The sequence below is a fragment of the Bos mutus genome, chromosome 4 (assembly GCF_027580195.1).
Source record: "Bos mutus isolate GX-2022 chromosome 4, NWIPB_WYAK_1.1, whole genome shotgun sequence".
Lineage (NCBI taxonomy): Eukaryota > Metazoa > Chordata > Mammalia > Artiodactyla > Bovidae > Bos > Bos mutus.
The window spans coordinates 21,012,701-21,025,911 of NC_091620.1; the positions used below are offsets into that span (position 1 = coordinate 21,012,701).

Consider the following 13,211-nt stretch of genomic DNA (forward strand, 5'->3'; position numbering starts at 1 on the left):
CCTTAAAACTATTTGATGGTGACAGTACTTGTCTTGAGGCAAGGCAGTATTAACTGGACAGAGGTACCAGTGAGTATTTGAGGATGCTGGAATGGTCTGGATCTTGATCTGGGTGAGGTTAGGTGGATACACGTGTAAAAATTCATCAAGCTGTACACTTAAGGTTAAAAAGCTTAAATGTCTAAGGAACAGGAGTGAGATTACAAGGGGACTGATGTTTGTTCTTTTTTTAAAACATACATCCTTTAGTACTATTAAAACCATATTCAGTTCAAAAAAAAAAATACTGTGTTTGGGACTTCCCTGTAAGTCTAGGAGTTAAGACTCCCAGCTTCCCCTTCGAGGGGTCAGGTTCGATCTCTGGTTAGAGAACTAAGATCCCTCCTGCTGTACCATGCAGCCAAGAAATAAAATAATTAAAAAACCTGTATTTGTGTACTACTTCGATAAAAAGAGAAAGTGAAATGCTTTAAAGGTCCTAAAGAGACTGATGTGCAGCCTGGCTTGAGAACTACTCATTTTAGAAAGGGTTCCTGTGACTGGAATGCCTTTTCTTACAACCTGTAATTATCTCTTACATCAAGATACGTTTTCACAACTTTCAGCCTCACCTCACCTTCAGAGCGTGTGTTTCCCTTTCTACTAAATGGAAGCTGGAAAAGTTACACAGCAGGTTGGTCTGCATGGAATTCCTCTTGAGTAGTTTCTCTAGGCTCTTTTCCCACCAGGCACTGCCAACTGCTATTGTTTGAAAACCACACTAGTAACGCTGCCACCGGCACCCACTTGTTTCTCGGAGCTTTGGAGAACAGTCTCTGACACAGGCTGGCCTAGCAGGTCACAGCGGCCTCTGCGGTAGAGCTCAGAGGCCACCTCGCTTGTGCAAGTCACCAGAGTGCAGCACACACAACTCATCCTGAGATGGGCAGGGGGTGGGTACCGACCCCCAAGTCAGGTTTTTAACCAGCTTTCCTGGTGAGACACACTGTCTAAGAGTCCATATTGTCACCAGGAAAAGCATATTTTTGCAAAGAAGAAAATAACCTCATCTCAAGAGTACCTTTTGGGACTACCCTGGGTGGTCCAGTGGTTAAGAATCCACTGCAGGGAGCATGGGCTCGATCCCCGGTCAAGGAACTAAGATCCCACAGGCTTCATGGTATGGCCAAAAATGAAAAATCAAGAGGGTACCTTCTGAAGACTGTAGGCACCCAAACCACTGCCAGTCAAGACATGGAGTAGTTCCAGGAAGTTCCCTCCTGTCCGTTTGTGGTCAGTGCTCTTTCTCCTGACCTCCAGCCCCAGGCAAACTGCTTGTTCTGGGATTTCACATGAACTGTACATTATGTACTGTGTGCTTCTTTAGCAACAGCATGAGCTTTTAAGGACATGTTCAGGTTGCCACCTTTACTGATAGGAGTTCCTTTCTTTGTAGGGATGTCAGAATCTGTTTATCATCTCTCTAGTTGGTTGTCTCTAGTTTACGGCCATTATGAATACAATGCTATGGACATTCAAATGTAAGTCTGTGTGTGGAAGGAAGCTGTCAATTTTCTTGAATATCTAGGAGTAGGGTTACTGGGTTGTATGGTATGGGTGTGTGTTCAGGCAAAGGAATCATTGGGGATACTGGGCTTCTCCCTATAAGCTCCAACCTCCTACCGCCACCGTGGACAGCCGTGTGGTCTGGCAGTGATGCCAGTTTGCAGGTGGAGGTGAGCAGCGATAACCTGGGAGGCACCTGATACATCTAAGCCTAACGTTCGTCGTGTGGTCCCAGCCCTCTGGCCAGTGTTTGGTTCAGGAGTCCAGACCGAAGTCAATTAGGGATGTCACTAACTCTGTCCACTTTGCTTGGTTTCCAAATGGGAACTTGACTCAATTGGGCCATAGACCTAAGCAAAGATGGCCTTGCTCTTTACAGACACAGGAGCAATGGTTTTGAAATGGTACGTGATGATTGATCAAATCCATTTCACCTGTCTCCACTAATCAAGGACACTTCGGTGTTCTCTCAAGCAGCAGGTAGCCTGAACAGTGTCTGCCTGGGTTATTTTCCGGGACCTTGGAGCCTCAGCTAAGCCGGTTAAGGCTGGATGGAACCACCCACCCTCCACCTCCCCCAGCATGAGTGGGTGCCCGCTCCCACAACCTCCTTGTAGCTTCATTGCACCTGTGCACAGGAAGATTCCTGCACCTCTTTCCTGTCTCCTCTCCCCATCCCTCATCAGCTCTGCCTCTTCGTCGTCCTGTATATACACTGAGCCCCTCCCTTTCTGGGAGGCAGATTCGAGATCTGAGATCTGTTATCCCATCTCCTCTTTTGGCTGGAATATACCCATTCTTTGTCCCCAAACTCGGCATCTCAGTGTTTGGCTCTCTGTGCAATGCGGCAGGACAAAGCTGAGTTGGTAACACATTGAGTTGGTAACACATCTGTGGAGCCTGGTAGGAGGGGAAGCCCAGGTGGACTTTATGCTTGTTGGCCCTTGGTTGGAACTGAGAGCCCGCGGATGGGTCCAAGCAGCTGCCTGGTCCGTTTGTTCCAGGACCTCCCCTGAATCTCCCCTGCCAGGTGCCACCGACATTTCATTTCACAGAAGCTAGTTTGGAAGATGTCTTGTGGGTGAGTAACCGCATCAAAGAAATCCAGCAGTGCTTAAACCATCCGATAACCCTGACCAGGTCATGGGCTGGGGGCCCATCTACCTGGAAGGATTCTGGCAGACAATACAAAAGTCACAGCTGCTGAGGTACCCTCTACCTGCGTTGGAGGCCAAGGGTTTTTGGTTGCTGATCTTGTTTGGGTCTTGTCTCTGTCCATCTTCATCTTATTGTTTCAGTTGTTCAGAATCGCCTGTTGGGGGGACTTCCCTGATGGCTCAGTGGTAAAGAATCTGCCTGCCAATGCAGGGGACACAGGTTCGAGCCCTGGCCTGGGAGGATCCTACATGCCATGGAGCAATTAAGCCTGAGCACCCCACAGCCTGCGCTCCGCAACTGGAGAAGTCACCGCAATGAGAAGCCCGTGAACCACAACATACAGTAGCTCCTGCTCTCTGCAACTAGAGAAAACCCGTGTGTGCAGCAATGAAGACCCAGCCCAGCCAAAAATAAGTAAATAATAAAAGAATTGACACTTGGGGATTGAGCTTGGTAATGGCAGCAAGGACCCTTAGAAAGACTTCATTACTGAGACCACCTGGAAGCAAAGCCCCTTCAAAACGGGAAGTACTCAGTTCCCCCTTGCAGCCCTCTAGACTGCATTTTCCAAAATTGGGAGACTTTCAGGTATGAATCCATGGAAAAGAAAGTGATGTTAATTTTTGGTAACAGAGCATGACCACAATATCCTGTAGATTCCTGAGCAAAATGGCCTGTAAATGGATCCTGCATTTACAGTATCCCTCTGCAACTGGATTTACTTTGTAAATGGGAAGAAAAATGGGATGAAGTACCTTAGGTACAGTGACTGAATCAGAATAAGCCTGTGCAAAGACGTCAGGTCATGGTCCAACAGGAAGGGAAGGCAGAGAAACCTGTTTTGCTTAATCCTAACGGAAAGGGGGATTGCTGTTCACCCTACCCAAGGCGGCTGCTGCTCTTTCCCCTGAGCACAGCCTCAGGCTTGGGGCCCTCCGGTCTCTGAGGGGCCCACAGGAGTGATCTTGCCCTTCTCATACCTGTCACTTGACTGGGCCAGGGAGCTATGCAAACTCAGGTGGGGCAGCGTCCAACAAGGCAAGTCCCCACTGGGGATGTGAATGCTGAGACCGGGCAGCTGATGGGGATGATCTGGGTCCAGTCTCACGTTCAACTTCAGATTTAATTGGAAGAACAATATGCCAACTTATAGAGATGAAGCAGAGAGAATGGAAGAATTCTTTTTTCGTCAAAGAAAAAAAAAAAATTTTTTTTTTTTTAAACTCCAAATCCGACCTGGGCAGATGTTCAGAATTTCATTCAATACCCTTCTCATTTCAGAAGATCGCAGAATGGTGCTGGATAAAACTCGTGAGGAGGCAGTTATGTAGCCCTGACAAGCCGGTGTGGGAGGCTGTGAGCATGGCTATGTCAACAGCAGATGATAAGTGGGATGTGAATGCTGGGGATAGGCCAAAAGTTGAGACTGATTCAAAGAGGGATGCTCAAATGAAGAAGTTTTAAAAGTACAAGAGATAAACAGAACCCAAATGAGGGTCTTTCAGAATTTCTAGCAAGGGTCTTCAAAGCTAAGAGGCATTATACAGATACAGACCCTGAGGCCCCAGAACTTAAAGGTGGTTAATAAAACTTATTGGTTAGAGTGCCCCCCCCCTACTTCTACCATACACAAAAAATGGAAGGTGCTCTTGGAATGCCTATGTCTTAACCTGTTGAGATTGCCTGCAGTTTCTAATGGCAGGGCAGGCTCAGAAGAGAACAAGAGAATGAAACAGGCCACTCTGTCTTCACAGAGGGAAGAGCTGGACCAGGGTGAAGACCCTACAAGGCACTTGGCAAAAGGTAGGAGGCCCCAGGCTTCTATGTGAATGGGGCAATCAATAGTGAGACCTCTTCCCTGGCGATCCAGTGGTTAAGACTCCACACTTCTACTGCAGGGGGTGTGGGCTTGATTCTTGGTTAGAGAACTAAGATCCTATATGCCACATAGCACAACCAAAAAAAAAAAAGACACCCCCCACCACCACTGTGCATATTTCAAACAGGAGGGACCCCAGAAAAGATTGTGCCATTCTAAGGAAGACTCTGGAAGAAGATAGTAAGACAAGTGGCACATCAGATGGCTGAGATAGCTGAGAATGATAGAGACCAAGGAACCCAAGGGCTCCCCTAAGTCCTGCCAAGTCCATCAATTTCCAGCATATGGAACCTCACAGGACTAGGACAGTAATAAATCAATTTTTGGACTTTCTGATCAATATGGGGGCCACTTACTCTGTTTCAAATATCTAGCTTTGAGGCTATGTTCATAACTAAGGTGTCTGGAGAAATTTTGAAAAGCCTGGTCTCCAGTCTCTAGACCGTCAGATGGGGAAGATTCATGTGACGCAGCTACGATTTTAAGTCACATAGCTTGTGGGATATTTATTCCCCAACCTGGGATTGAACCAGGGCCCTTGTCAGTGAAAGTGCCAAGGATCTAACTGGTGCCTGGACTAGTGCCTCCCCGAAGCAGCTATGCGCTCTGTGGCACGTGAATATTCCCAGACCAGGAATTGATCCGGTGTCCCCTGTATTGGCAGGCGTAAGTTCCCCAGGAAACTCTTAAGAGGAGGAGATAATGAACCTCTGCCCTGAAATCTTAGAAGGGTAAACATCTAGAAGACCAGTGCCATCCTTGCTGGACTAGACCTTCTGATGAACACAATGGGAAAAAGAGACCCTGCTGCAGAAGGGAAACAAACCTTGCCCAAGGTCATCCAAACCTTGTCTGGTTCCATAGCCCTGACACTGACTTCTCTGAATGGGCAAGGGAGTCCCTAGCAGATCTTAAGTTGCTTTCCAGAAAGAAGCTGTGAGAAAGAAACTAAGCTGAACAAGACTGCTGCAGTGCTGGCTTTGGTTAAAATTCTTCAGAAGGTAAGTTACTTTAGTAACTTGTTAGGTTACCAGAATGACTGTTCTTTTGACCTCCCGGGCTTGGAAGAACAATGATTAGGATTTCTCAGACTCTGGCAAAAGCAGGGACTCTCTCTAGCTGTTGGACATGTTACTCCAAACCTTTTTATATATTTGATCATGCTGACCCCTTAGTTATGCTGGTCAGCAATTTTCCACCACCTCTACCTTCACAGACACTTAGGAAAAGAGCCCTCAGATGTTAAGGTCGGGTTGGACTAATCAACCCAATTTCCAGTCCCCCGGAAGCTGGAACTTGGTCCTCTCCTTGTGTCCTCAAATAACCCTGGGTGTCCTTCCCCTTTAAGAGTCCACTTGGTCAGAATATTGTAGCAATCATACTTAATCTTCCCTGCCCATGTCCCTTCCATATTTAGCATCTAAGTGTTTCAGCTAAACTGGTTAACAACTGAGGCACTTTAGGTCAAAGTAAGCCACTGACCCCTGACTTGATGTGTGAAGTTTATCAATATGTCTCGCACTTACATTCTGTGTGCTTTACCCTCCCCTCCCCACCAAGGTACATCTTTTTGATGACCAACTTTGGCCTATAAATGTTGTGACAGCTGGCACATAGGTGCCGTTTGCTTATTGGGGTCAAAATGTTAACTTGAAATCAGGAGTAAGAGTATTTTCAAATGAGTGCTAACAGCTTCATTACTAAGTCCTTGTTAGGTCTACACACCCCTTACCAGCAAAAAGTATTCAGAGTGGGCACTGCCATTCCTTCCTCAAGACTGAGGAACAAGGGACTTTCTCAATGGATGAGTGGTTAAGAAAATGCGTATCCACTGTAGGAGAATCGAGTTTGATCCTTATTCAGGGAACTAAGCTCCCACAGCCATGTGGTACAGTCAAAAAACTAAATTTTTAACACTTAAATAAAAGATTGAAGAATGATCCAAAGATGCAGTGGGCTGAAATGGTGCATGAGGATTAGTCAAATCTGCTTTACCTGCCTCACTTGTCACGGTTAACATCTGTATGTTTCCCAAGAGGCCAGGAGCCTGAACACTAAGATGGCTGGCAGGGCTCCTTCCCAGGCACTTGGGAGTCTCAACCGCACCTGGTGCAAGTGAACTGGTTAAGGCTGGCGAGGACCACCCCCCAACCCACCTCCAGCGGAGCACGCTCAGACACCTGCCTGGTGACCTTTCCAACCTGCAGAGGCCTGTAGCTGAGTTCCACTAGCGCAGAATGACCCCTGCACGTTTTCCAATCACCTTTCCCCGTGCACCCCACACCTCCGCTTCTTTTTATTGAAGTACTGCTGATTTACAATGTTGTGTTAATTACTGCTGTATAGCAAAGTGATCTGGTTATACATACACATTTAATACTTTTCCATTATGGTTTATCATAGGGTACTGAATGCAGTTCTCTGTGCTATACAATAGGGCTTTGTTCATAAAAGCTTACAGGGAATTCCCTGGCGGTCCAGTGGTTAAGACTCCACGCTACCACTGCAGGGGGCCTGGGTCTGGTCCCTGGTCGCTGAGTTAAGACCCCAAGAGTCATCCAGTGCAGCCAAAAAACCCCAAAAAACCCCAAGCAACCAAACAAAAACCAAACCTTCACACCAACCTTCTACTCCATCTGTCTTGATCTTTTATGGTTCCATATGAATTTTAGGACTGTTCTAGTTCTGTGAGAAACGTCATGGGTAATTTGACAGAACACTGAACCTGCAGAATGCTTTGTGTAGAATGGGTATTTTAACAATGTCAATTCTTCCAAGGCAAGGCATGCTGCCCTGCTTCATAACTCATCATCCAATCAATACTCTGACACTTTTGGGGTGGCCAGTTTAAGATCTGTTCTCCCATCTCCTCACTCAGCTGACTTGCCAAGAAACCCTCTTTTGCCTTAAACCTTGGCATGTCAGCGTTTTGGTTCCGTGTGTCAGGCAAGATGAAGCTGGTTTGGGAACAGTTCATCTGGGTTATCTGGTGCTACCCTGAGAATGGAGCTGTCACATGGAACTCAAGCAGCTGAGTTTTGAGTGATCTCCTTGTATAAGGCTGCTGGAGCTGGGTCTTCTGTTACAAGCAGTCAGCAGTACCCAGGTACAGGAGTGACCCTAGCAGCTTCTCCCAGAGCAGTATCAGCAGATTCAGGTGTGGGCGCTTCCTACAAGGCTTCCCTTGGCTGAATCCTCGACCGATAGCCCAGTTCTGCGAGTCTGAATGCCTTACTTGCAGCCTGAACCCTGTTATGCTGTCGGTTTGGTTTGACCCTTGGTGTATTTATAGACCCCAAACCTCTGACATCCTGGTCTCTGCTGATACCTGGAAAACATGAAGGCCCACCTTGAAGTTCAGAACAGTCCTGCTCACCTGTGGCCCCAGCACTACTCACTCCACTGGCAGTCCCCTGCCTGGCCCTCCAAGTCAGCCTCTGCCACCAAACCTCTGTTCTCAGCCCTCTCCTGCCTTCCCTACCTCTGCTGAAGGTGAGACCTTATTTTCATTTTCAAATTACAACAGCTAAAGAAAAAACAGAACAACTTTGTATTGCCTTATTTATACCGGGGAAAATCTGAATACCAGTAATTGAGGTATAATGAATAATGGATGTTAACAGCTTCTTTTTGGATAGGAAAAACAGACAAGAACTTTCTTCCCCCAGAATATCAGTACAGCATATTGTGCTGGATCAGATTCCAAAGATTCTCAGCTGTGCCACAGCCTAACCTGAGAGATGTGATCCTTGAAAGGATCTTAAGTTATACTCACAGATCCTTATATTACTTAATATTTTCTCAGCTTTTCTAGAATCACAAGTTTAACTACTGTTTCAACATGAATGGATATACAGCTTTTCAATGCAGAAATCGTTAAGTCTCTTTACACTGGTTACACCATGTTTTTATTTCGGTTTGTTCAATGTGAAGAAAAACAAAACAAACAAACCCAATTTCTTCTGCAGGTCTGGTCCTTCTCTACAGTGGTTGTTACAGTCCTGAAGCAGCTGGAATATAATCAGCAAGGGCCCAGGTGGAGCAACAATTCAGCTTGAATCTCTGTAAGTATATATTTATTTCCTTTGGTGCCTTGCACAGTAAGGCACTATAATAACAGAATAGAAATGGCCACCGCAAATAGCTCTAGTGACAATTGACTAGACAAGTTACAGTTTAATGATGGTGGTGGTGATTCTTTCACTTTATTATTTTTTACAATAAGGGTGTCATCTTTGTACTCCACACACACAAAATAAAACAAGTGCTTATGAAAGTCCCTGCCCCCACCCCCATCTCAAAACATCCTGAATGTAGCTATTCAAGAAGAACAGAAAAATCAAGACATGTTTGATTTCAAAATTTCAATAAAAAAGCAAAGTATGTAATGCAACAGCTGTTCAACTTCCAACTCTAAAATAGGCACCGTTAGACAAACAAAACTCTTCGTATTTTAAATTTCTCCAGCACACATTCCAGTATAAATGTTTTGAACTGTAATCAGCTACTAATTAATAATGGGCATAGAACCTTAGAACAGAAGTTATATTGCTTCCTTGTACCCCTTTCTCTTACCACTAGAGGGTAGAAGTGTCAGGGGATATAGAGTCAAAGGAAGAAGGATTAAAAAGAAATACCCAAAGTCGCTGTTGTTTGGGACTAGAGAGGAAGACAGCATTTTACAAATGTTCAGAAAATCCTAAGGCAAGTAACACAATTCACCCATTATCAGTCCTACTAGAAAGAATAAAGACATCTGTGTCTTATTATATAAAACTGGACTTTCAGAAGTGTATTACAGGTTCACCAGAAACTATGGATGTAGTTTTAGGCTTCATCAAAGAAAACAAGTACAGACTGAGTTAAGATGCTGTACACCTAGCCTAGCTGGATCGGTGTCTGGAACTGCTCACTGTGCCACCCCGAACAGCTGTAAACTAAACAATAGTATGTAACTCCAGAAGAAGCTTAAGGATTGAGGATATGTACACAGCTAATTATATCTCCCCTGCTTCGCGCTCTTCAGAGCTCCTCCTGTCTTCTGATCTGCCATTAGCGCTCTCATAGGACCGCTTCTTATCTTTTCGATCTCTGTCACGAGGTGATCTGTCTCTTGAATTCCTGTCTCTGTCACGTGATGCTAAGTCTTGGTCTCTGAATCTTTCTTTTGAGGATCTGAAAAATATTAATTTGAGGAGCAAAATGTGTTGGGAAACCCAAAACCCAAATGAAAGAATCGGATAAATATTAAGGTACTGATTAGTTGAAGATACACAGAATACAACCAAGAAAGAGGAGTCAGTTTTCTGACAGAAAAGAGAACTACTGTATTTTGCTAAGGGGACTAAATAAGGAGATGGGTGAAAACAAAGAGCTAAGGGTAAAAAACCGTAAGCCAAAATAATGATTTCCAAGACAGTCTCATTATCTCAGAGGCAACCCTAGAGCTTCTCCAGCTCACAGCAAATGTATTTCATATGAAAATATACAAGATAATACCTTAAAAATGTTATCCAACATTTTAAAAACAGAATGTACATTCCAAATTAGATGGAAAGCACTGACTTATGATAGGAGTCAGGAACTAATTTTTCTTTGCTGTCTGGCCAGAGATGTAAAGATTTTAGGTGTTACAGGCCATGTAAGTGTGGTATATTCTTCCTCTTCCCTTTGTCAACTCCTTAGCAACATAAAAACCATCATCCATAGCTCCCTGGCTGTATAAAAACGGGCCAATGGACCAGATTTGGCCTGCAGGCAACAGTTTGCCAACATTCAACTTAGGTAAGAGAACTACTCAATGATATGGCTTTAGGTAACCATCGATTATTTTAAAACTCTGCTTTATTCCTCCTGAGTTAGCTCATTCAACCAAAAGAAAAAAAAACAGAATAAAAGACAGGTGATCACACTAATCAATCTTGATTAACCGTGACTGTTTCTTAATACCGCCTTTCCATTCCCATACCCAGCCAGTAAGAAAGGTAAATATAAGCTCATACCAGAGATTCAATCAGAAGGAAAACCAAAGGACACTAGGGGATCAGAATTAACATGGAATCTTCTATACCTTCAACATCTAGAATAAATTAGGAACATATCATATTTATTTGGTTCTTTACAGGTGACATGGTACTTTTACATAATTATCTCACTTAATCCATGCTTAGAATTAGGATCTGAAGCCTAATTAAGTAATACTTTCAACTACTAAGGCAAGGGGAAAAAAACACTACTATACTAGGCAGCTGTAGAAATATCGTTTAAAAAGACTAAACCAGAAAGGTTGAAAGATTAAATGTCAACTTTGAGCATTCTACTGAATTAAGGTTTTAATAAGCTTAATTTAAAAATGATGTGTTAAATCACTCCACACATCCTACCTTTGTAGGATGTCTTTGTAGGAATGGAATATGGAGAGAGAAGACTGAGATGCTGCCTAAGAATAAGGACATGTACTAAGCCCCAGAGAAACGATGACAAACTATGAGATGAGTATCAACTAATATTTTGCCAGAGGTTACAATGTCCTGTACAGAAGCAGTTTCTACTCAGTATACCAGTAATTCTGATGAAGCAGGTACTCTTCTACTAAGTAGATGAGGAGAGACAGGAGGGGTAACTGGATAATTTGGCCAAGGCCCTTTTCATCCAAGTAGTCTGACTCTGAAGTCTGCACTGTATGCGCCTGAACACAGCAGAAAAATGCACATGGTCCTCGTTTACCAAGGGTGGGAGTTCCCAGCAAAAGCCGCACGAAGACTCTACTGAGACCAGTACTTCATAGCTGAAGCAGAAGAAAGCCAAGTCATAAAAGACCTTTAACTGGGATTTTTACTTTGAAATTAAAACTGGTACTATGTAGCAATAACTTGATATTCTCTTTTATATCAAGTAGATTTCAATAGCAATTGCTCATTTTCGGCAAAAAACAAAATACTGCTTTGAGACAGTAATCTGAGTATCAAGATTAGAAGTGTTCTTGAGAAAAAAATACTTCTACAAAAATAATCCTCTTTATGAACAATATGCTGAAAATATTGGATGAGGGATTGTCAGGTAGCATGGTGGTCAAATTTCCTATATATCTTCATAAACGCGGGAAACATTAGAGACTGGGTCCCGGAAGAGGGAGACTTCATGCCTATCCCGCCATCCCCACCACCAATGACAACATTTAAGAGTGCAGAGATACCAAAACAATGACAGGGGGCCAAGGTGACAAGAGAAATTATCTAGACCTTCTACCAACCAGCAAGATGATTCTTAAAATTTACAATGTAGGTAAGATTCACGGAGAATTTTTTAAGATGTATTTTTCTGGGCACTGTACTGTGTGCCTAGTTTTAAGGATATGAGATAAGGGACCTAAAAGCACACTATGAACAACTCTGTCCCTTAAAAATTCACAAATTCCCAGCTCATTCTCTGCATGTGCCTGTAATATCTAAAATATCTCTTTCCTACCTGGTTTTATCTATTCAAATTATACCTACTCTATTTAGGCTTTAGGCTACTCCCTGAAGCTATCTTTTAAAATTACTCTGATATTTCCCTCATCTAAACTCCCAGGTGGCGCTAGCAGTAAAGAACCTGCCTGCCAACAAAGGAGATATAAGAGATGCAGGTTCGGTCCGTGGGTCGGGAAGATCCCCTGAAGAAGGAAATGGCAACCCACTCCAGTATTCTTGCCTGGAGAATCCCAGGGACAGAGGCGCCTGGCAGGCTACAATCCCTAGGGTCGCATAGAGTCGGACACGACTGAAGCGACTTAGCACTAGCACTAAACTCCCATACTGTTTACTCTGATTCCAGTTTAGCGCTTAGGTCAACCTCATTATTGTCAAAATATTAGTCCTATGCCCTAATTCACTTGAATAAAGTTGCTCAACTACCTTATATATATATATAAGGCCTAGTGCAGTAGAAGAACTACTTGGTTTTCTAAGAGTAGAACATAAATGTTCTCACCAAAAACAACAAAAATATATGTGAGGTGATGGATGTGTTAACTAGATGGGAGGAATCCTTTCACAATGTACCTGTATAGCAAATCACCACAATGTACACTTTAAATATCTTACAACTTTGTTAATTACACCTCAGTAAAGCTGGAGGAGGGGGTGGGAACCTACTTGGAACAAGGCAAGAAAATAAAGAATAAATAAAAGGGCCTATCATATCCAACTCAGTCTGTGAGCAGTTTCAGGGAATGGCTGGCTAAGGCGCCAAAAATAAAAAAAAGGAATCTGCAGAAAGCTGTTAAAAATTTATCACAGGTTTCATGTGGAGTAATAATCCATAGAAAGCTTGAGATTAGTAGATACTAGGCACTCAAAAAAATGTTTCTGTTCCTTAGAAATGACCTGGCTCTTCAAGGGCCATGATGGGACCTGAGAAGTTTGGGGAGCTTGGTTTATACAGACCATGAGTGCAAAGGCTCCATCACATTCTAATCCTTTGTCCTTTGTCAAACCAAGTCCTTAAACATACCTCAACCTGGGTCTGCCCTCCCTGCATGTTTTGAATTTTCATGCCAGTGATGTCTAACTTCCTTAAAATTCTGAACCTGCCCTGCCAAGCTAACTGTATGTAACATTGCATACCTATAGTGCAGAATAAACAAGAA

General features: G+C 43.7%; 1 protein-coding gene across 6 annotated transcripts in view; it reads right to left on the reverse strand.

Moving 5' to 3' along the window:
* Nucleotides 1–8,816: 8,816 nt before the first annotated feature.
* The window catches only part of LUC7L2 (LUC7 like 2, pre-mRNA splicing factor), a 72,653-nt gene continuing 68,258 nt past the window's right edge, over nucleotides 8,817–13,211 (reverse strand). For all 6 annotated transcript variants that reach the window (XM_070369191.1, XM_070369192.1, XM_005899759.3 and 3 more), the window contains one exon: nucleotides 8,817–9,757. In XM_070369191.1, the coding sequence (XP_070225292.1) occupies nucleotides 9,580–9,757 (178 nt within the window). In that variant the 3' untranslated portion in view covers nucleotides 8,817–9,579. The remainder of the gene's footprint in view (nucleotides 9,758–13,211) is intronic.